This window comes from Lynx canadensis, chromosome D4 (genome assembly GCF_007474595.2).
Source record: "Lynx canadensis isolate LIC74 chromosome D4, mLynCan4.pri.v2, whole genome shotgun sequence".
Taxonomy (NCBI): Eukaryota; Metazoa; Chordata; class Mammalia; order Carnivora; family Felidae; genus Lynx; species Lynx canadensis.
The window spans coordinates 73,196,475-73,217,652 of NC_044315.2; the positions used below are offsets into that span (position 1 = coordinate 73,196,475).

The 21,178-nt window shown below is 41.4% G+C and overlaps 2 protein-coding genes across 3 annotated transcripts in view; one reads left to right on the top strand and one right to left on the bottom strand.

Annotated features, from left to right (window-relative positions):
* Window positions 1-8,175, bottom strand: part of FKBP15 (FKBP prolyl isomerase 15) — a 57,646-nt gene extending 49,471 nt beyond the window's left edge. Inside the window, exon 1 of one of the 2 annotated variants that reach the window (XM_032595673.1) lies at window positions 8,051-8,175. In XM_032595673.1, the coding sequence (XP_032451564.1) occupies window positions 8,051-8,103 (53 nt within the window). In that variant the 5' untranslated portion in view covers window positions 8,104-8,175. The remainder of the gene's footprint in view (window positions 1-8,050) is intronic. The other variant, XM_030292616.1, reaches the window with a different exon arrangement.
* A 230-nt stretch (window positions 8,176-8,405) lies between these two features.
* The window catches only part of SLC31A1 (solute carrier family 31 member 1), a 42,049-nt gene continuing 29,276 nt past the window's right edge, over window positions 8,406-21,178 (top strand). The window contains exon 1 of the mRNA XM_030293644.2: window positions 8,406-8,540. The gene's annotated coding sequence lies outside the window, so the exon portion shown is untranslated. The remainder of the gene's footprint in view (window positions 8,541-21,178) is intronic.

Below are 21,178 nucleotides of genomic sequence, written 5' to 3' on the forward strand. Positions count from 1 at the left end.
TCAAGAGTCAGGATGCTCAACTGACTGAGCCACTTAGGCGCCCCTGAACCAAAATTCTACACTCCCAGAAAGAAGGCAAGGTGCAGTACAAACCATACTGTTTGCATAAACACTTTAGGCACAGTAAGTCACTTCATCATTTATGGGAAGCTTGTATCAGTGTGTGGAACTGTTTACCAATTAAGTTCCCAGATGCCAGCCAAGAGCCAACCTTGTAAACAGGACTTTCTAAGGATGATGTTGTCACATCCCCTGTGTTAACTCTTCTGCAAACATACATGGCCAAAACTGAAATCTGGGCATCATCCCTGCCTTTTACCCCCCTGGTGTTCATGACCAACCCCCGAGTCCATTTGATTTTACTTGCTCAGTACTTTTTGAACCCTTGCACTTCCCATTCTTACTGCCACTTGCCTGGTTCAGGTCACCATCATATCCATCTAGCTTAAATTACTCCAATAGCCTCCTGACTCACCTCCCTGCCCTGGTCTTATCTGCTTCTTATCCATTCTCCCCACTGCATTCACAGTTTTCTTTCTAAAAACTAAACTTGACCAAGTCTCTTCCCTACTTAAAACCCTTAATAACACCTCAACATTACCAAGATAAAAATCCAAACTCCACAAGATGGCTTTATAAAGCCCTTCAAGACCTCACCTCTCCATACTTTCCCAGCTTCCTATCTGACCACTTCTCATCTCCAACTGTGTGCTACACAGAACTTGTCGTTTCTCAAATAAGGCAAGCTCTTTCTAACCCCTAGCTTTGGATATGCTGTTCCCTCTGCTTAAAACATTCTTCCTCTTCCTTCTCTCCCCTGGAAGCTGCCCCTAATCTCAAATCTCATCTAAGTTAGATGACCTTCTTAGGAACTCCCATAGGAGTCTTCTTCCTTCATTCAAGAAAGATGTATCAGACACTGTGCTAAATGCTGAGTGTATATTGATGAGCAAAACTAGGTTCTATTTTCAAGGAGCTTATATACTCTAACAAAGAAATTGGCATTACATAATGAGTAATTGCAAACTATAATATGAGATATATATCAGGCAGCTGTTGTATGGAGTTATATTCCACATAGATTAATATAAGTTATCAATGAGTAATTATATAACATGATAATTGACAATTTATTGTAATCACCACTTGACTGAATATTTTGCCTAGGGTCTGGTATGTAACAGGCTCAATAAATGAACTCAAAGTCTAGTCTAGCTCTGAGCTCCTTTTCTCCAAAGGCATCTTTGGTTTAGGTAATGTAAATATTGAGGGGTGCCTGGCTGGCTCAGTCGGTAGAGCGTATGACTCTTAATCTGGGGTTGAGTTCGAGCCCACATTGTTGAGTATAGAGATTACGAAAAAAACAAAACAAAACAAAAACAAAAACAAAAACAAAAAAACACAAAAAAACAAAAAACAAAAAAAATTAAAAAGCACACACACACACACACACAAAACCTTAAAAAATATATTGAAACTACACAACTTTTTTGGGTCTTTTCCCTCAATAATTTTAAAGTTTAATACGTACTAACATTTTGCAAAATAAATTTATTTTTTTTTATTTATTTTTTTTATTTATTTTTTTTTTTTTTTTTTATTTTTTTAATTTTTTTTTTTTTTAATTTTTTTTTTTCAACGTTTATTTATTTTTGGGACAGAGAGAGACAGAGCATGAACGGGGGAGGGGCAGAGAGAGAGGGAGACACAGAATCGGAAACAGGCTCCAGGCTCTGAGCTGCCAGCCCAGAGCCTGACGCGGGGCTCGAACTCCCGGACCGCGAGATCGTGACCTGGCTGAAGTCGGACGCTTAACCGACTGCGCCACCCAGGCGCCCCCAAAATAAATTTAATATAATCTGCAACTACTATCCTGTTCTTTCAAGATAGTGTACTATAAGTTTCCTGTAAATGGGACCAACAATGCCTACTTTAAAGGACTAAGAGGTTTAAATGAGATTTCAAGCATAGAGAGCAGTACTGGCCTAAATAAGACATCAACAAATGTTAATAAAATTAAAAGGAAACCAAGATTTCTCCTTTTATGGAGACAGTCTGGAAAGATTCCCTAAAAGAATAAGATTCTGGGAGAGTTGGGCAATGCCTTTAACACAGTGAAAAATTTACAAAACTTAGAACCTAGTTAACATAGAAGAGTTTATGCACAAATAAGTGACAAAAAAAGAATGTCCTTGTTATCTTTAGTATGGGTATTGGATTTGCTGTTTTAATTTTGCAGGTATGTTTTTTTTAAGGGAAAGACAGAAATGTCATGTAAACTATGTTTCCATAGATGCTCTAAAGGCCAGCCTTGATGACTGCAAAACCAATCCAAAAGCCAGGTCAACCCAATTATCTTTCAAATCCATTTTATTTTCTATTAATTTTCTTAGATAAACTCTATATAGACTTAGGGGCATAAGTTTCTTGTAAATTATTATTTTTTCTACTTCTAAAGTATTCTCAAATGTACACATTTCTCTCTGGTAGCAAGAATGGGCTTGCTAACTCTGGACTTGAGTCTATGTTTATAATTATGGGAAGTCATCATGGCACTAATTACGTTTTAAAAATAAATGCTGGCCAATGCATTTAGTTGCCAAAGTCTTTATCTAGCCTTAGTTTCATACTCCTTTTCTTTTCTCATCAAAAACAGTAACACACAGCAGTTATACTATATTAATATATTTTAATAAAAAGGGATCTTTTGTTGTTAAAGTATTTCTTTTATGAACTATGGCATCAAACACCTACTTTTACAATAATAATAATGGGCACATGGCAGTCTAGTAGAAATCTGATTGCCTGATTTCAAATCCAGGCTCTTTCACTTTATAGTTATGTGATCCTGGGCAACTCACCTCTCTGACCCTTAATTTTCCATGTGTAAAATGGGTATAATAGTAAAAACCACCTAATTGACTGGTGGGGAGAAGTAAATATGATAATGTATATTTACACTTAGTATGGTACCTGGCATAGAGTATGTATTTTAGATATATGTGCATATTTCCTGTTACCTAAAAATGTTGCTTGAGGAGCACCTGGGTGGCTGTCAGTTAAGTGTCTGACTCTTCATTTCGGTTATGATCTCAGGGTTCGTGGGTTCAAGTCCCATGTCGGGCTCTGCGCTGTTAGCATGGAACCTGTTTGGGGTTCTCTCTTCCTCTCTGCCCTTCCCCCACCTTTCTGTCTCAAGAATAAATAAACAAACTTAAAATATATATATATTTAAAATGTAATTTGAACTCAGATACCCCTGTAAGGGAGAAAGCATGCTCAATCAGGGCACAAACTGACCTGTAACTATAAAATGCTATTAGTATAAATACAAAAATATAGAACTAAAAAAGGTCTCAAAGATCACCTAGGGCAAGCCTAATATTTAATAGACTGGGGTATGGAGAACCAAAGACGAGAAGTGATTTGTCTAAGGTTACACTCCTCACTGGGGGCAGAATCAACATTAGAATCTAGACGTTTCTGTATCCTTTACAGAACCTAAAATACTTTCTGATAATCAAGTTCCATATTTATCTTTTTTTATGCATTTTTTAAATGTTTATTTATTTTTGAGAGAGTACAAGCAGGGGAGGGGCAGAGAGAGAGGGAGCCACAGACTCTGAAGCAGGCTCCAGGCTCTGAGCTGTCAGCACAGAGTTCAATGTGGAGCTCGAACTCACAAACCGCAAGATCATGACCTGAGCCAACGTTGGATGCTTAACCAATGGAGCCACCCAGGTGCCCCTAGATTTCTCTTTTTTCTACCTCTACACTGGTGACTTCTCATTACTATGCTAATCAGATTTGCCTACATATACCTTTTATATAGTCTAAAACATGTATTACATAAAAACAAGTATTTACGTAACTGGCCTCTTAAAAATGCTTTGTGATTATTACTGGATTGGTTTTATTCCACTACTAAACTGGGAGTTTCCTAGGGGCAAGAATTGTGCCTTATTCCTATCTGTATTGGATGAAGAGAAGTACCATACACTTAAGCAGACACACATTTCTTCATTTCAAAGTCACCATGGTAGGAAAAGAGCCAAAAAAAAAAAAAAAAGGGCAAGCTTCCTGATTACTACTTCTAGGTTAAGCGTGGGTTTGAAGAGGCCTGGAAACTGGAACACAGATTATCAATCATCTTGACAGCCATCCAAGACACTAATGCTCCCGCTTCTACCAGGCCTGAATATCCTAAATGGAATCAAGGCAAGTCAAAATACATGAAAATTAATAAGCAAGTATATTTACAGCAAATTACAGTTATAAGAGGAAGTGGAAAGCAACTGCAACACCCACTGTCATATGTTCTATTTCCTCAGGAAAAAACAAAGAAGGAATAGATAAATCAGAGACTGCTGGGAAAACTTATGATATTCTCAATCTTAAATTTGATTTGGTTTTTCTGGTTATTACTGAGAATAAAAATAAGTTATATGTACAACTTTGTTTACTAAGTCTTTTATCATTCAGTTAGCTGCTGTCTACGTTTAAGAACATAGATAAATGCCCAGAACTAAAATGTTTCATGTCCTTGATGGGCCTACTCAGAAAAGCAGCACAGCTGAGCCACCAAGAACAATCTCCGGCCAGCAATCTGGAAAAGAGCACATGACTGTTTTTATCCTGTCATTTTCAGTCAGTAGCAGACTGCTCGCTGCATAAAAGTTGGGAGTTCTAACATTCGTTTATAGACTTCTCCCCAATATTTTCACCTAGTGAAGAATGTGAATTTAAAGTATCTCTTATAGGGGCACCTGGCTGGCTCAGTTGGTAGAGCATGTGACTCTTGATCTCGGGGTCAGGAGTTTGAGCCCCACTTTGGGTGTAAAGATTACTTAAAAATAAAATCTTAAGGGCACCTGGGTGGCTCAGTTGGTTGAGTGTCCGACTTCGGCTCAGGTCATGATCTCACAGCTCATGGGTTCGAGCGCCGCATCGGGCTCTGTGCTGACAGCTCGGAGCCTGGAGCCTGCTTCACATTCTGTGTCTCCCTCGCTCTCTGCCCCTCCCCCACTCACACCCTGTCTCTCTCTCTCCTTCAAAAATAAATAAGCATTTAAAAAAATAATAAAATTTTAAAAAAATAAATAAAATATTTAAAAAAAACTTTTTTTAAATACTGATTCAAAAGGCTCTTTCCCTCTTTTAAAAAATATATCCTTACTAGTTTTTTTATCCACTTATTCTAGGTTTGGGAGATGTTTGTTACAGTCTTCTTTATTAATGTGTCTATTTGTCCTTTTATATCTTGTAGTTTTGCTTTATGGAAGTTGCTGCTCTACTACAAGAAGCCCTCAGCTTACACAGTTCCTACATGCAGCATCTTCAGTTAGTATGTCTTAATTAAACTAATACCCGTCCCTCAACAGCACAGTGCAACTTTCACTTATAAAGGTATATTAACTGTAAGTAAATGCATAAAGTGCAAACTTTGCAGCTAGCTCTTCAGTCCACAGATCACTACACGACAGACACACGTATGACCAGTGACCAAGAGTGTCATTTCTTTCAGTCTGTTGGTGATTAGATATTGCACACCTGTTTTCCAGTTCAAGAGACAGAGAGCAAAGCATGTGCTTGTGCTGTCTTGTCTCCCAGTGATAAGCTTATGTGACATTTTACAAAAATAGATACTCAAAAGGGGGAATTGGCCAACAAAGATAAAAGTGCAGCACAGAATCTAACGTGATAATGCTGGAAGTGAAATTTGGGTCATATATAAATGAAGTTATAGAAGAAATGTAAACTGAGGAATTGATACCACTGCTGTTTGAGAGACTCTAGATATAGAGTCAGAGGAATTTAATGAAGGCAAACATCAATATAAATAAGTAGTTATGACAAATGTCCTAGAAGAAATGACAAGACAAAAAACTTCACATTAAAGGAACTCTTACAAGTATTTTACAACATTGAAAACACAAAGGATAAAATATCAGAAGCTGATCCAAACTTAGAAATATGACAACTTCCCAAAACAGAAAAAATGCTCACTCCATATCATAAGTTATACAAAGAGAAGGCAAGCACTTGACTTTTTTTCTTGATAAGTTTTTTTTTTAAAAAGAAATAAAACACTAAATCTCAGTGTACCAACAGTTTGTTTCAACCAAAAATTTTAAGGGCTGTGAAACAATTATAATCTTTCCCATTGATTATTAAGCTTGCTTTGTACAGTTTCAGCTTACATGGCCATATTTACAGTAACTCACTACCATGCAAAGTTAAGTTCTCCCCATATTTAGTTCTGATTTCCCTACATGCTTACCGGCCCATTATTGTCTTAGTGGTATCTTGCTGTGATTTTGATTTGCATTTCCCTAACAACTAATGATGTTGAGCATCTTCTTACATAAGAAGATGTTATTGTCAATTTGTACATCTTCTTTGGAGAAGTATCTATTCAAATCTTTTGCTCTTTTAAATTGGGTTCATCTTGTTATTTTTTAACTGGATCTAATTGCTAGCTCATCTAATGGTTTTTTTTGTTTGTTTTAAATAGGTGAGTTAGGCCTAAATCAAAAAGCTGACTATGTCAACAGCAACTGGCTGGACTATGTAGAAATTTTAGTGTTTTAGGTAGAATAGGGAAAAAGGAACCAAAGCATTGCTTAACTCTTTTTTTTTTTTTAATGTTTATTTATTTTGAGAGAAAGAGAGAGAGATGGACAGAGCGTGAGCAGGGAAGGGGCACGGAGGGAGAAACAGATTCTGAAGCAAGTTCCAGGATCCTAGCTGTCAGCAGAGCCTGATGCAGGGCTTGAACTAACGGACCATGAGATCATGACATGAGCCGAACTTGGACGCTTAACCAACTGAGCCACCTAGGCGCCCCTCAAAGCATTGCTTAACTCTTAAAATAACTGAGGAACTGAAAGAACCCAAAGTGGAACTCAGTGGATGTGGGCCATCCAAAGTGAAAGCAGGGTGGAATGGGGTGGTGAGGGTGAAGAAAGGACTTGAGCAGGTAATACAAATTCAGTCACAGTGTAAGTCAAAAGATCCTATGGAAGACCAAGACAGCCAGAGTCATTTTATGGTCATTCTTGTACTGAACTCTCCAACAGGAGTAGAAGCATCTTGAGAGCAGGCACAGACGCTTAATCTGTTAGTAGTCAGTAAGATGAGGGGTGTATGTTGATGTATTCATCATTCTCTGTACATTCTTAAATTTGTTAAACATGTGTTTAAAAAAGGCTCTTCAAGGATCAGGACTGGCAGCTCACTTTCAAAGGTCAAGCGGTCTACTGACACAACCTGAGGGAAAAGGCTAAACTGATTATCAGAACAGACAAAATCCTGCCGCGTGAAGACTTGTGCCCCAGGCTAACAGACACAATGAATGGGGACAGGGAATAGCAACCGCAGTCTCTTATACTGGTTTTAAGCTCTAGAGTGCAATTTCACAACTATCATTCATTCAACAGGCACTGACGGAGCACACACTACGTACAGCGCTGAGCGCTAGACACAGATGAACGACCTAACCAGTCCCTGTTCCGTCAGGGTTCATAATCTAATAGGTTCGGTGTTGCAAGGATGGAGGTAATCAGCCTAGCTGTGGGAATAAGGAAGAGAAAGCAATGCATTCTGCTTGGGTCTGTAGCGAAAGGACCAAAAGGTGCCGTCTGAGCTGGGCCTTGAAGGATGCTGCAGCTGACCCAGAAGGGCCAATTCTGAAGTGTCACTGCCTTGTCCCCGGGGAACAGAAAGTGTCATATCGACCTCAACTGACTCCTATAAAAACCCTGAGGCAGATGTTCTCATCAGTAATCCATTTCACAGAAGGAGAAACTGACCCACAAAGCAAAAGGCGAACCCTAGGGCCATATTGAGTGCCAGGGGACATGCCGGGTCCAGAATCGAGGGGGACAGATACAGCGCAGTTTCGAATTCTGCCGGGATTCTGAAACCTGTAGAGCACCGGAATGTGGCAGGGGTCTGGACCCGGAAGTAGGGAAGTCTGAGAGCGACCCCTCCAACCATTTGCCCGGTTCTCTCAGCCACGCCCTCGTTCCCACGCTTCTCAGTCACTCACCCGCCGCTAGGCGAGAGGAAGTCGGTGTCGTCTTCGTCTCCCGCACCGAACATCGCGGTGCCTTTCACCCAGCCGCAGGGGGGAAGTCGGAAGGTTTTCGGGGACTTTCCCCGCTGACGTCGTGAAATGCCGCGGCGGCGTGCTGCTTTCCGGCAGGACGAACTATCGCACGGTTGATCGGCTGGGAGGGGCCTAGGGTCTGGAGAAGGTGGGGGAAAGGCAAATGGGAGGGCCTCGCAGGCACGCGCGCCCGTGACGTAAAGCTTCTCCAGCCTGCAGAGGCGGTGAAATTCGCGGGAGCTCCAAAATCCTGCGCAGGGATTGGCCAACGAGGCAGGGGGCGGGGCAGGGGCAGGAATCCGCGGCCTTGGTGGCTGTCGTGGACACGTCGAGCCGGGCATAAGTGGAGGGGGCTTCCGAAGAGTCGTGCGTTTGGTGACGGGTTAAGGTTCCAAGAGGGAGGTGCCGGTGGCAAGACTGGATCTGGAAGGTAAGCAACCCACCCCCCCCCCCGCCCTCTCCCACCTTTGGCACAGGAACAGCCCTTTCGCCTCCGGGACAAGGACCCTCCATGCGACTCTAATCCGCTCTGCGAAAGGAGAAAGGGCCCGAGACTGGCAGACTGGAGAACTGCGCTTTCGGTCAGGCCCCACAGTGACATAGGGAGAGTGACCTTGGGGCAGGGTGTTCGGTGCCTCACTTTCCTCGTCTATAAAATGGGCTTGACGTCCCTATCGCTTGTGCCCTGTGGCCGACCTCACTGTTTATTCAACGGGCTATTTGTCCACTAATTCCATGTGCCGGCTGGTCAAGAAGCTTTTAGACCTCAGAGGTCATCGAATTCAATCCCAGTCCCTTCATAATCCCAGAATTTGCAATAGGGAAACGGAGTAATAAGCCCTTGGATGACTAGTCCTAGGTCACACAGAGTAAAGGGCAGGCAGACTGGGGCTGGATCCCTCCTCCTCTCTTGGTTCAGGAGTTAGCAAGCTGATGGGTGAGCAAGAACCCTATCAGGTTTTAAGCACTGTGCACCTTTACGGAGTGCTCATTGCTGGACTGAGGCATACATCTTTAGAGAATTCTCCTCTCGATGCAAGTGAGGTGCAGAAGAGCTGGGATATTCTGGGGGTGAGTGTTGGAAAGGAGAAAACTTTAGAAGCACAAAAATCCCAGTCCCAGTCTTGGTCTGGGTTTCACTTCGTCTTCTTGCCACAGACCTAAGTCAACATCAGTTGTTGGGGACTTCTCTTTCTTCAGTTTCCACCTTCTCTGTATCTTATGTAAGTGTTTCTTTGACTAACCTGGTAGAGTTACTGAAACCATCTCTGGGTAGGCCTGATTTAGCCAAGGTGTAGATGAGCAGATAATGTAGCGTTCCGTTTCTTAAACAGTTTTTTTTAAGTTTATTCTGAGAGAGAGAGCACAGGAGGGACAAAGAGAATCCCAAGCAGGCTCCACACTGTCAGCACAAAGCCCAATGCAGGGCTGAAACTCAAGAACTGAGATATGACCTGGGCCAAAACCAACAGTCAGACGCTTAACTGACTGAGCCACCCAGATGCCTCTGTAGCATAGCATCCGTTTCCATAGATCTCTTCACTCAGGGCTTCACTCTTCACTCAGGGCTTCTCCCGAACAGTTTAGTATAACAGGTGTCCCTTACCTGAAAGTTTTAGTCTGTTAACATGATACTGAAGTGAAGTGATTGATAGTGATTCACCTCCTAGAGAACTTCCCACCTCTTGGTACTTCCCTGGTTCTGCTTCTTATTATAGTTTGTGTACTTGTACTAAAGTGTGAACTCCTCAAGGGCAGGGAGTTTTATTCATCTTGAGGTCACCTGTGCCACAGAGTACTGTACCCTCTTGGCAATAATGGTTTCTTATTCTTTGTTACAGTGAGTAATGGAATTCATCCTTGTTCCCATTCCTTAACTTATGCTCTTAGGATTTTTTGCACGTGGGACCCAGTGAGCCCAGCAATGACTCTTGCCTTCCAGAAAGATAGATATGTTGTACTAGCTATGAACAGTCAGGGTTGCTTCGTCTCTTTTGGTAATTGAAGATGATTTTACTATTGTTTAAAGCTCTAGGGGAGGGGAAAGAGGGAAATAGCTAGAAATATTATGTGTTACTAATTTTTGTTAGGATTCCTTTGTTAAACTGAGGGATGGGGCTGTGGTCTGCTTCCTGTGTTTATTTTAAAGATTAAGATGGTTAAAGCAGTGAAGGCTGACAGTGTGAAAACAATGATGCCACTGGAACCTAAGCACTAGAACTGGAACCCTTTGCCATAGCTCTGTTTAGAATATGAACTTGGCTATCTCTCAGAGAAAGAAAGAATGAAAAGCATAAGTAATTTACATAGCTCTTCTAATTCCTCTTCCTCGTACTGATCATTGTCATTCCACCACTGAAACATCAGAATAGTGTTTTATTTCTTTTTCAATGTTTATTTATTTTGAGAGAGAAAGAAAGATGGCTAGTGGGGGAGGGCAGAAGGAGAAGAATCCAGATATCAAGAGTCAGAAGCTCAAACCAACTGGGCCACCCAGGCACCCTTGAATAGTGCTTTTAAAAAATGCTAAAGGATTGGGACACCTGGGTGACTCAGTCGGTTGAGCAGCTGACTTCAGCTCAAGTCATGATCTCACTGTTTGTGAGTTTGAGCCCTGCATCCTGCTCACAGCCGTCTGAGGAGCCCACTTTGAATCCTCTGTCTCCCTCTCTATCTCTCTGCCCCTCCCCAACTCACACGCACTAGTTCTCCCTGTCTCTTAAAAATAAACATTTTTTTTTAATGCTAAAGGATCATTTGAGTGCTTATCTTGAATTCTTGAGTTGGGAATGTTTTCATGCAGGGTATTTAAGTAGCCTTTTTAGATAGGCAGGAACATAAAATCTGGATCAACATTTTTGAGACACCACAAACATGCATGCCTAGGTCACCATTGTGGGAACACAGCTGCTAGTTCTGATCAGCAGTATGAGAAAGGGGAAGATAATGGTAAGGCGTGCTCAGTAAGATTGGGTACACTAAAAAGCCACTGTCTTCCTGTACTGGAATATTGGACCAGGAATCAAGAAACCTGAATTCCCATCCCAGCCCTTCTAACTCACTCTGAGCTTGGGCCAGACTCCCTAAACACTTTGGGAGTGAATTAGACCCAGACATCTATTAAGTACTGTTGAGGATGCAGAGGTAAGTAAAGCACAACCCTCATCTCAAGTGTGAATTAAGCATTTTTGTTTGTTTTAAGTACACAGTTTTTAGGTGTATTTATAAAATGGATTGACCCCTGAAGATTAGCTAGGAAGTGGCAATTTTAACAATTCCTTTCAAATTCTCAGTAATTTTGCCATAGAGATGATAATTCTTGTATATAAGCACACCCATACTAGTCTACTAGTGAATGCATTGTAAATATTAAACTATAAAAACTATTAATGTTTAAAGTTATAACCAGGTTTGGGGCGCCTGGGTGGCGCAGTCGGTTAAGCGTCCGACTTCAGCTCAGGTCACGATCTCGCGGTCCGTGAGTTCGAGCCCCGTGTCAGGCTCTGGGCTGATGGCTCAGAGCCTGGAGTCTGTTTCCGATTCTGTGTCTCCCTCTCTCTCTGCCCCTCCCCTGTTCATGCTCTCTCTCTGTCCCAAAAATAAATAAACGTTGGAAAAATAAATAAATAAATAAATAGAAAAAAAAGAAAAAAAATAAAGTTATAACCAGGTTAGATCATAGGTGTGGTGACAGTGATATGAATTGAATATAGGTTTGGGGGAGTTGGTATAGTGTTCTTTCTGTTCAGTCACTGAAAACGGAAGAATGTCAGAACCCAATTTAAGAAATATCTGAAAACCTTCTATGTGTAAGGCCCTGTGCTGGGTATTGGCAAGGAATAGGAAAACGAATAAGTCATTGCCCTCAAAGTGCTTATGGTTGAATAGCGGGGATAATTGAAGTATACAAATAATTTAGAAGACATAGCGAAGTAAGTCCCATAAGTAGAAATTAATTATTGTGGGATTTCAAAGGAAGAAGAGATCATATCTGGTTTGGTGGAGTTCGTGGGTCTAGATAATGGCCTTTGAAGATGACTGGGGTGGTTCCTAGTGAAATGAGGAAGCAAGGTTTTCCAGGTTGAGGGGGTGGCTTTGGCAAAAGCAAAAAGGCAGGAAAGAAGGCACGAATTTCTTTTTCTTTCTTTCTTTTTCTATTTCTTTCTTTCCTTTTTTTTAAAAAATTTTTTCATGTTTATTTATTTATTTTGAGAGACTGAGCATAAGCAGGGAAGGGTCAGAGAGAGAGAGAGAGAGAGAGAGAGTCCCAAGCTCTGTCAGTGCAGGCTCGATCTCGAACCTAGAAGTCACAAATTTCTTATGGGACAAGAGTTGCCCTTTTATCTGACGCAGTTAGGGCCAATAGTTGGCCAACAACAAAAATAAGTTAAAACAAAGAATCATTCAGATATTAGTTACACACAGATCTTAAACATTTAATTTTGACTTAAAGCATAAACATCTTTTTGCCATTCTTTAAAATAAGCTGTTTCCGGGCTGACAATGCGTTACCTGCTTGGGATTCTCTCTGCCCCTCCTGTGCACACCTGCTTGTACATGCCCTCTCTTTCTCTCAAAATAAGTAAATAAATAAAAAAGAATAAGGCTTTTCTTGGGACACCTGGATGGCTCAGCCCATAGAGCACCCAACTCTTGATCTCAGGATCATGAGTTCAAGCCCCTCATTGTGCGTGGACCCTACTTAAGAAAACAATAACAACAACAGAAACATTTAATAGTTTTCGTAAAATAAGCCTTTTCTTAGGGCGTGGGTCCCAGAGATCTGCAAACTACAGCATGGCGGCCAAATCTTGTCCTAGCCCTCTGTTTCTGTAAATAGTTTCATTGGAACACAGCCATGCTTATTTGTTGCCATATTATCTATGGCTACTTTGACTTACAAAGTACAGTTGTCTGTATCTGTGTGACTCATCTTTATCTAGTCTTTGCAAAGCTTTCAACTTGGTTTTCATAGAAGTAACTACCAGAGAGTCTATGTAGTATAGTAGCTAAACTCTTAATGTCTGGAGCCAAATTGTTTCGCCATTTATTAGTTATGCAGTCCTTGAGCAAGTTGCTTGGTTTTCTCCTTTGGAAAAAAGGGACAGTGACAGTATCCAGTCTCTAGGGATCTTGTGAAGATTGTATGAGTCAATTCATGTGGAGCACTTAGAACAGCATCTGGTAGGTAGTAAGAAAATATTAGCTGCTGCTGTTGTTTTCCTCTCCTCACTTACATTTAATTGCTTTACATAATACTTTATTAAATTATATTCTTATAACAGTAAACACAATTGGCATAAGTTGATTTCTTTTTTTTTTGTTAATGTTTATTTATTTTTGGACAGAGAGTATGCTCACACGCCAGTGGCGGAGGGACAGAGAGAGGGAGACAGAGAATCTGAAGCAGGCTCGAGTCTCTGAGCTGTCAGTGCAGAGCCCGAGACAGCCAGCCGGATGCAGGCTCCAACCCACCCACTGTGAGATCATGACCAGAGCTGAAGCCGGATGCTTAACTGACCTACCCAAGGCCCCCAGTTGATTCATTAACAAACATACCTGACACTTTTGATAAGCACACAAATCCCTTAAGGGAATCCCATGATATTAGAAAATAGCCAAGGGGCACATGGGTGGCTCAGTTAAGCATCTGACTTCAGCTCAGGTCATGATCTGGTGGTTCGTGAGTTCAAGCCCTACGTTAAGCTCTGTGCTGACAGCCCAGAGCCTGGAGCCCGGTTAGGATTCCATGTCTCCCTCTCTGTCTCCCCCTCCCTCGCTCATGCTCTGTCTCTCTCTCCTTCGAAAATAAATAAACATTAAAAAATTAAAACAAAAAAAGAAAGAAAAGAAAATAGCCTGGTTACTGTGTTATTTAAATTGGTTAAGAGAATTCTGCGAGGATGGTTTGCTAAGAGTATAAGACAGCAGGAGCGCCTGGGTGGCTCAATCGGTTGAGTGTCCAACTTCGACTCAGGTCATGATCTCACAATATGTGTGTTCGAACCCCGCGTTGGGCTCTGTGCTGATAGCTCAGAGCCTGGAGCCTGCTTCACATTCTGTGTCTCCCTCTCTCTCTGCCCCTCCCCCACTCATATTCTGTCTGTCTCTTCTTCAAAAATAAACATTAAAAAATTTTTAAAAAATACTGTAGGACAGCAGAACACATCAGGAAGTAGTGGATTAAGATTGAAAAGGAGAGCAGGGCCATATTTGTTTAATACTTTGAAGGCCAAGGGGATAAGTTTGTATTTAGCCATGTGGGAAATGGGATTATTTATCCTACATGACATGAGTTATATGAAAAAATTCAAGTGGTTTAAGAGTATATGATGTAAAAAGTAAAATTCTCTCTAGCTGTGCCCCATGTGAGTATCCACTTCATTTTTCTAACAGTCCTGGAACGTGGAGTTGACCCGAGGACTGAATGAGATAAGGCATGGTAAACACTACTTGGGGCATGGGTATTAGCTGTTAAAAACCTCAGCCCAGTTTTTCCTCGGATTATAATCTCAGTTTTGAATGAGAAAAATAAAGGTTCTAGACTGTAAATAAAACTAAATGCTCTAAAGGGAACAATTTTGCCACACTCCTAGGAGTCTCTGAGCCTTGTTCTTTGCCTCTCCTGGTTCTGGTTTGGCTCTGCTGTTGATCCCTTTTTGAAGTGCTACAAAACAGAAGAAGATGGCATAATTATCACTGGAAAAACAAGTGTTTACAATGGCAAGATGACTTGAACTAGTGGAAGATGTCAGATAAATCAGTGACCAGGCATCCCCCAGATAACTGCCATTTAAGGTTGGCAAGCCAGGCACGATTGGGGGATGGGGAGGGAGAAGGGAGGGCAGGTTGATGATGCTGGCACTCCCACAGGCAGCTTTTAGCATAATAAAGCCACTTTAAAAATCAGAAGTTTTTTGTAGATCATGACTAAGTATGAGAAGTCATCAAAAGTGTGATACTTAATACTTTAAAATGAGCCTTTTATGCCAAAAGAAATCTTACAGTAAGGACTGGGAAGGAAATGCTTTTGAAGTTCCATTGCTTTGAGTGATATCATTTCAGATTTAGGTGACCTTCCCAAGCAGAGGAGGGGCCCATCCTTAGGAATGCAAAGCCCTGCAGAGAAGGAAACCTTTGAGAAGGGTCCACCCTACCTCTTTTCCTTTTACACAAAGGCCCTAGGCTTCTGTACACAACCTGCTTTTGTAGGCTGAGGACATTATGCAATACAGTATACTGAGATGGAAACCTGCATTCCAGAAGTAAATGGATAAATGGTTTGGAGGGAATCTCTATCGAGAGCAGAACTCTAGCGACCAGTGACACGTTAAAGGACCTTTTTTGTTAGTCAGGTTGAGTCTTTTCTCTAAATAGGTAGTAGAGGTGCTGTGAAAAATGTGCTGTTTACACAATTTTGAAGCAGTTTAAGAGCACCTGGAACTTAGTCTTTTGGTTTACAAAATAAAAGGCAAAGGAATGCTAAGTATACCCCCACCCCCACCCTGTTCCTCTCTCCTTCCTTTTTTCTTCCTCCTACCTTTTCTGATGGCTTTTTATCAGCTCCCACACAGCCCTTTGCATGATCTATATCTTAGTACAGCTTCTACTGTTTTTTATTGTTTGTATGTATTTCTTCTCCAACAGACTGGACTTCTTGAGTATAAGAGTTCACCACAGTACCATCACTCAATACGTACACAATATACTTAATGAATGAATGAATGAATGAGTGAGTTCCTCAGGGTCACACATATATAAGTCCCAAGAGCCAGATCTAGAACCCAGGTCTTCTGATTCCTAGCCCAGTACTTTTTCTACCACACCATGCAACCTCAATCTGAGGTAATAAACAACTTTTCTCTTTCTGGTTTACATTCTCTCAGTGCATTTTCATTAAATCATCCTTTATTAATTAAAGGGAGGGAGGAGTAAAGTAGTAGCAGTTAAAATGCTTTCTAGTTTCTGCTTCACACCAAATTTATTCCCAATATTCTTCAGAGGCAAACCAAAAACATGATCTAGATGATTAAAATCCTTTGTAATATAACCGAAGGAAAATTTAGGGGTGCCCGTCTGGCTCAGTCAGTAGAACATAGGACTCTTGATCTCAGGGTCATGAGTTCAAGCCCCACATTGGGTGGGAAGCCTACTTAAAAAGAAAAAAAGGAAAATTTAAGCAAGGGGGACCTTTGGCTTTGATTATAACAGGAAGGCAATTAAAGCAATGCTTTGCCAATGTATGTTTATCTGACTAGCTTGTGTTCTTTTTTATCTTATTTTATTTTTTTAAGTTTATTTACTTTGAGAGAGAGAGAGAGAGTCTTCAAGTAGGGGAGGTACAGAGAGAAAGGGAGAGAGAATCCCAAGTAAGCTGCATGCTCAGGGCTGAGCCCAATGCAGGGTTCAGTCCCACCACCGGGAGATCATGACCTGAGCCGATATCAAGAGTCAGATCCTCAACCCACTGAGCCACCAGTTACAACCTAGCTTGTGTTCTTTAAATCAAACTGTAAGGGACTGTATACATTTTTCTTAATGTTTATTTATTTTTGAGAGAGAGAGAGAACGTAAGCAGAGGAGGGGCAGAGAGAGGGGGACAGAGGATCTGAAGCGTGGGCTCTGCACTGATAGCAGTGAGCCCAATGTGGGGCTTCAACTCACAAACCATAAGATCGTGACCTGAGCCAAAGTTGGGCGCTCAACCGACTGAGCCACCCAGGTGCCCCAAGAGGCTATATACTTTAAGTGACGTGGAAGTGAGCCGTATGTGTGATTTGGACATCTCCTTTCAGAGTTTTTGTCATCTAATGAGTAAGCAAGCTATTACTAATAGGATTTCATCCTTACTATAACTTAGAATTAAAAGTATTTTGACACATTTTATTTGATCCTCCCAACCCTATGAGTTGATGGAGTGTAGGTATTTTTATATCCATTTTGCAATAAACTAGTATTTGTTGGCTTGAGTGATTTGCTTAATGTCATGTGGCTAACGTATGGCGCATGTGTCTGTAGCCCGGGGCCACTTGTGTCTAGTCCAGTGTTTTTGCTACTTTTACCACACTCTCTGTAAAACACTGTAATCTATGTAAATCATACTAAAGCACTTGTGGTCAGCACGTTGGAAATGTGTCAAGACTACACAAGGATCCAGTAAGAGGAGTATGAAAGGGTGCATCTTGTGCTTGCTGGATTTCAGGATATGGCTTAGCCAACAACAAAGGGTATCTGAGAAATGGAGTATAGTAGCTGGGAGATCCACTCCCCATTGGACTTAGGCCCTTGTATCATTGCATAACTAAAAGACCTTTTCAGTTTGTTTGCTTGACATATCAAATTTAAGTTGTCCTATTCAGACCAGGTAAATAAAAGCTTCGCCAAAGGCCTTTGTGAAAAATGTTGTACACTTGATCTTCTATGTACGGAAAGGTGAGAGTGGGCCATAGAAACAGGAGCTTCTATGTTATTTGTCACTAAAGCAGGATATGTAAAGCTCAGAAATCCCTCCTGCTTAGCTGCTTCCCATCTGAAGAACCATCTGAAGAAATGAGAGGGTTGGGGTAAGTGGTTAGACCGCTGTTACAGAAGCCTTATGTGAGAAGTAAGTATTACAGATTCAGTTGAATAAAGAGTATATTAGCGTTATTGTTTACTAACGTGGGCCTCGGTTTCTCCATCTGTAAAATAAGGGAGTTGGACTTGATAATTTTTTAATAGGAAATATATTCACATGGTTGACAATTCAAAATGTACGAAAGGATATTAGTGAAAAACGCTCCTTCTGCTCTTTACCCACATCTGACCAGTTCCCCTCCTAGGGACCTAGTTACCACTTTCTTGTACCCTGATAGTATAGATGTTTACAAATAATATGTATATACTTTTTAAGTTTATTTATTTATTTTGAGAGAAAGAGCAGGGGTGGGGGAGGGTCAGAGAGAGAGAGGAAGAGAGAATCCCAAGCAGGCGTCCCCCTGTCAGTGTAAAACCCAAGGTGGGGCTCCGTCTCACAAACCATGAGATCATGACCTGAGCCAAAACCAAGAGTCAGACACTTAACTGACTGAGCCACCCAGGCACCCCAAGAGCTTCCTCATTGTTTATGGCTGCAAAGTATTCTATTTTATGGAAATATGATTATTTATTTATTTAATCGGTGCCCAATCAATGAACATTTACGTTGTATTTTTTTTTTTAATTTTTTTTAATGTTTTATGTTAGAGAAAAAGAGACAGAGCGAGCAGGGGAGGGGAGCAGAGATGGAGACATAATCTGAAGCTGGCTCCAGGCTCAGAGCTGTTGTCGGCACACATCCTGATGGGGGGTTCAAACTCACAAACAATGAGATCATGACCTGAGCCGAAGTCAGACTCTTAACTGACCGAGCCACCCTGGCACCCCTATTTACATTGTATTTTCAATATTTTGCTATCACAGTCCTCTGACAGATAACTTTGTTCCTATAACAGTTGACATATGTTTCAATGTATCTTTAGGATATATACAGCTGACCCTTGAACATGGTAGGTTTGAACTATATGAGTTCACTTACAGGTGGATTTTTTATAGTACTGATCTGTAAATGTATTTTCCCTTCTTTATGATTTTCTTAATAAAACTTTGTTTTCTCTAGTTTACTTTATTGTAAGGATACAGTACATAATGTATATAAGATATAAAACATATTAATGGACTATGTTATCAGTAAGGTTTTCGGTCAACAGTGGGCTATTAGTAGTTAAGTTTGGGGGGAATCAAAAGTTATACACAGATTTTCACCTGCTTGTGGGTCGACGCCCCAACCCCTGTGTTCTTCAAGGGTCAACTTGAAGTGCTGGCTCAAAGGGTATGTACATCAGACTGATAATTAAACACTCTCCTAGTTCTGGCATTCTATGAGATTTTAATTGAAAATGAACAGTAAAAGAGATGAGAAGGTATCGTTTTCTTGGAACATCTTAATTTTTTTTTTTAATGTTTATTTTTGAGAGAGAGTGCGAGCAGGAGGGGGGCAGGGAGAGGAGACACAGAATCTGAAGCAGGCTCCAGGCTCTGAGCTGTGAGCACAGAACCCAATGTGGGGCTTGAACTCACGAGCCATGAGATCACGACTGGAGCCAAAGTCAGACGCTTAACCAACTGAGCCACCCAAGCGCCCAGACATCTTAATTTTTAATCTCTTTTTATTCAGAGACTACATCTCAAATAAAGGCCAAGTATGCAACGTTACCAAAATGATGTTGAATTGCAAACTTGACAAAAGTCACCTACTACATTACAATCCTATAGATTTCTCTAGTGCTGTTCAGTGTGCTATTACTCAGAAGTTAATTTGTAAGGTCAATGTTATAAACTCAGGACAAAAGAGAACTATTGCCTAACTACTTTTACCAGTACTTACGATGGGGTTTTGGAGTGGTGGGGTTTTGGACCTACCATCCAAGAAAGAATTCTGGGGACATCTTTGGTGCAAAAAAGGTGATTTTATTAAAACACCTAGGGGCGCCTGGGTGGCTCAGTCCGTTAAGCGTCCAACTTCAGCTCAGGTCATGATGTTGCAGTCCCTGAGTTACAGCCCTGGGTGGGGCCCTGTGCTGACGGCTCAGAGCCTGGAGCCTGCTTAGGATTCTGTCTTTCTGTCTCTCTGTCTCTCTGCCCCTCCCCCGCTTATGCTCTGTCTCTCTCACTCACAAAAATAAATAAATGTTTAAAAAAATTTTTTTTAAAAACCCAAAACACCGGGACAGGACCCCTGGGAAGAAAGAGCTGCTGGGGTTGTGAGGAGTGACTGCTTATATACTATGGAGTTGGAGGAGGTAAAGGCCAAAGGGAGGTCTCCAGAAGGGCTTTTTTTTCCCCCCAGAAGGAGTTTCATATGCTAAACAGGACTCAAAGAAGCCAGAGGCCTTACTATTATCAAGCTGAGGTTGTTCTTCCTCTAGTAAGGCATTAACAATATGACTGTAGGGGGTTCCTGGAGAAATGTTATACTCTGTGTTTACCTCAAGTATTTGTCAATGGACTGCAGGTTATAAGGAAATTTAATTTTATCTGCCATTTCCTTCTTGGCTTTGTTCCCTTCATCACTATAGAGGGGAGGGTGATATTAAGGAATCTAGGAAACTGAGTCTGTAGGTTTCTGGAGATTAGGCTATTGATAAGATTGCCTTTTCCTTGTAATTTACTAAGATATTTGTAAACTGAAGGATACCCCTGTCCTGCATGACTGTGATCTCTATCGGTTAGCCATTTGTTTTCTTTCCTTCCCTTTGTTCTTGGGCAGCCAGGGGTGCCTGAGGAGTGTCCTATATATCCCACCTGGGGTGGGAGTGGGACGGTTGTTAAGCTTGTGCTTTGCCCTCAGCTGACCTTATGCTCCCTCATCACCTCATAGAGGATTCAGAAGATTAGCTGTTTATGACAGTCTATGTAGGGAATGAAAGTAGAAAGATAAAGGAGAGCCTAACTGAGATCTGTCTGTTGGTGTGTGTTTTTCACCGGCTTCCCAGGTTTTTGACGATTGTGGAATGTGATGATTTTGTGAAATAGGTGATACTCTAGCAATCACATGTCTTCCTGAGGTGCTAGGGGCACAAAGCAGATCGAAATTCTGTCATCCCCTCATACTTCTTGACTGGACCTACTAACCTTCCCTCCATTTCTCACCTCCATCTCATTCTCTTTCTAGGTGTCTTAAGCCATTTGTGAAATTTGTTCTGTAGGTAGTAGGTTTCAATTAGAGCCTCCATGGGCGTCATCGCAACATTCTCTAAAGCCCCTGGGGCAGAGGGTACTTAATACTAATTGAATGTTGAACTGAGTTGAGTAGATGTCTGAGTGATCCAGCCTCTATCCCGCTACCCTCTCAAGGTGCCGCTACCCTCTCAAGGTGCTGCTACCCTCTCAAGGTGCCGGATCTCTCCTTCCCTCCCCCACCCCCATATATGACACACCTTCCAACCGACCCCTGAGCACACCTAGTATGATTCAGGAAGGAACAGAAGGTCGAGTAAATTGTCTTGAAGAAGGGTGTATGTGTGGGTGGGTGTGTGTTTCGGTAAATCT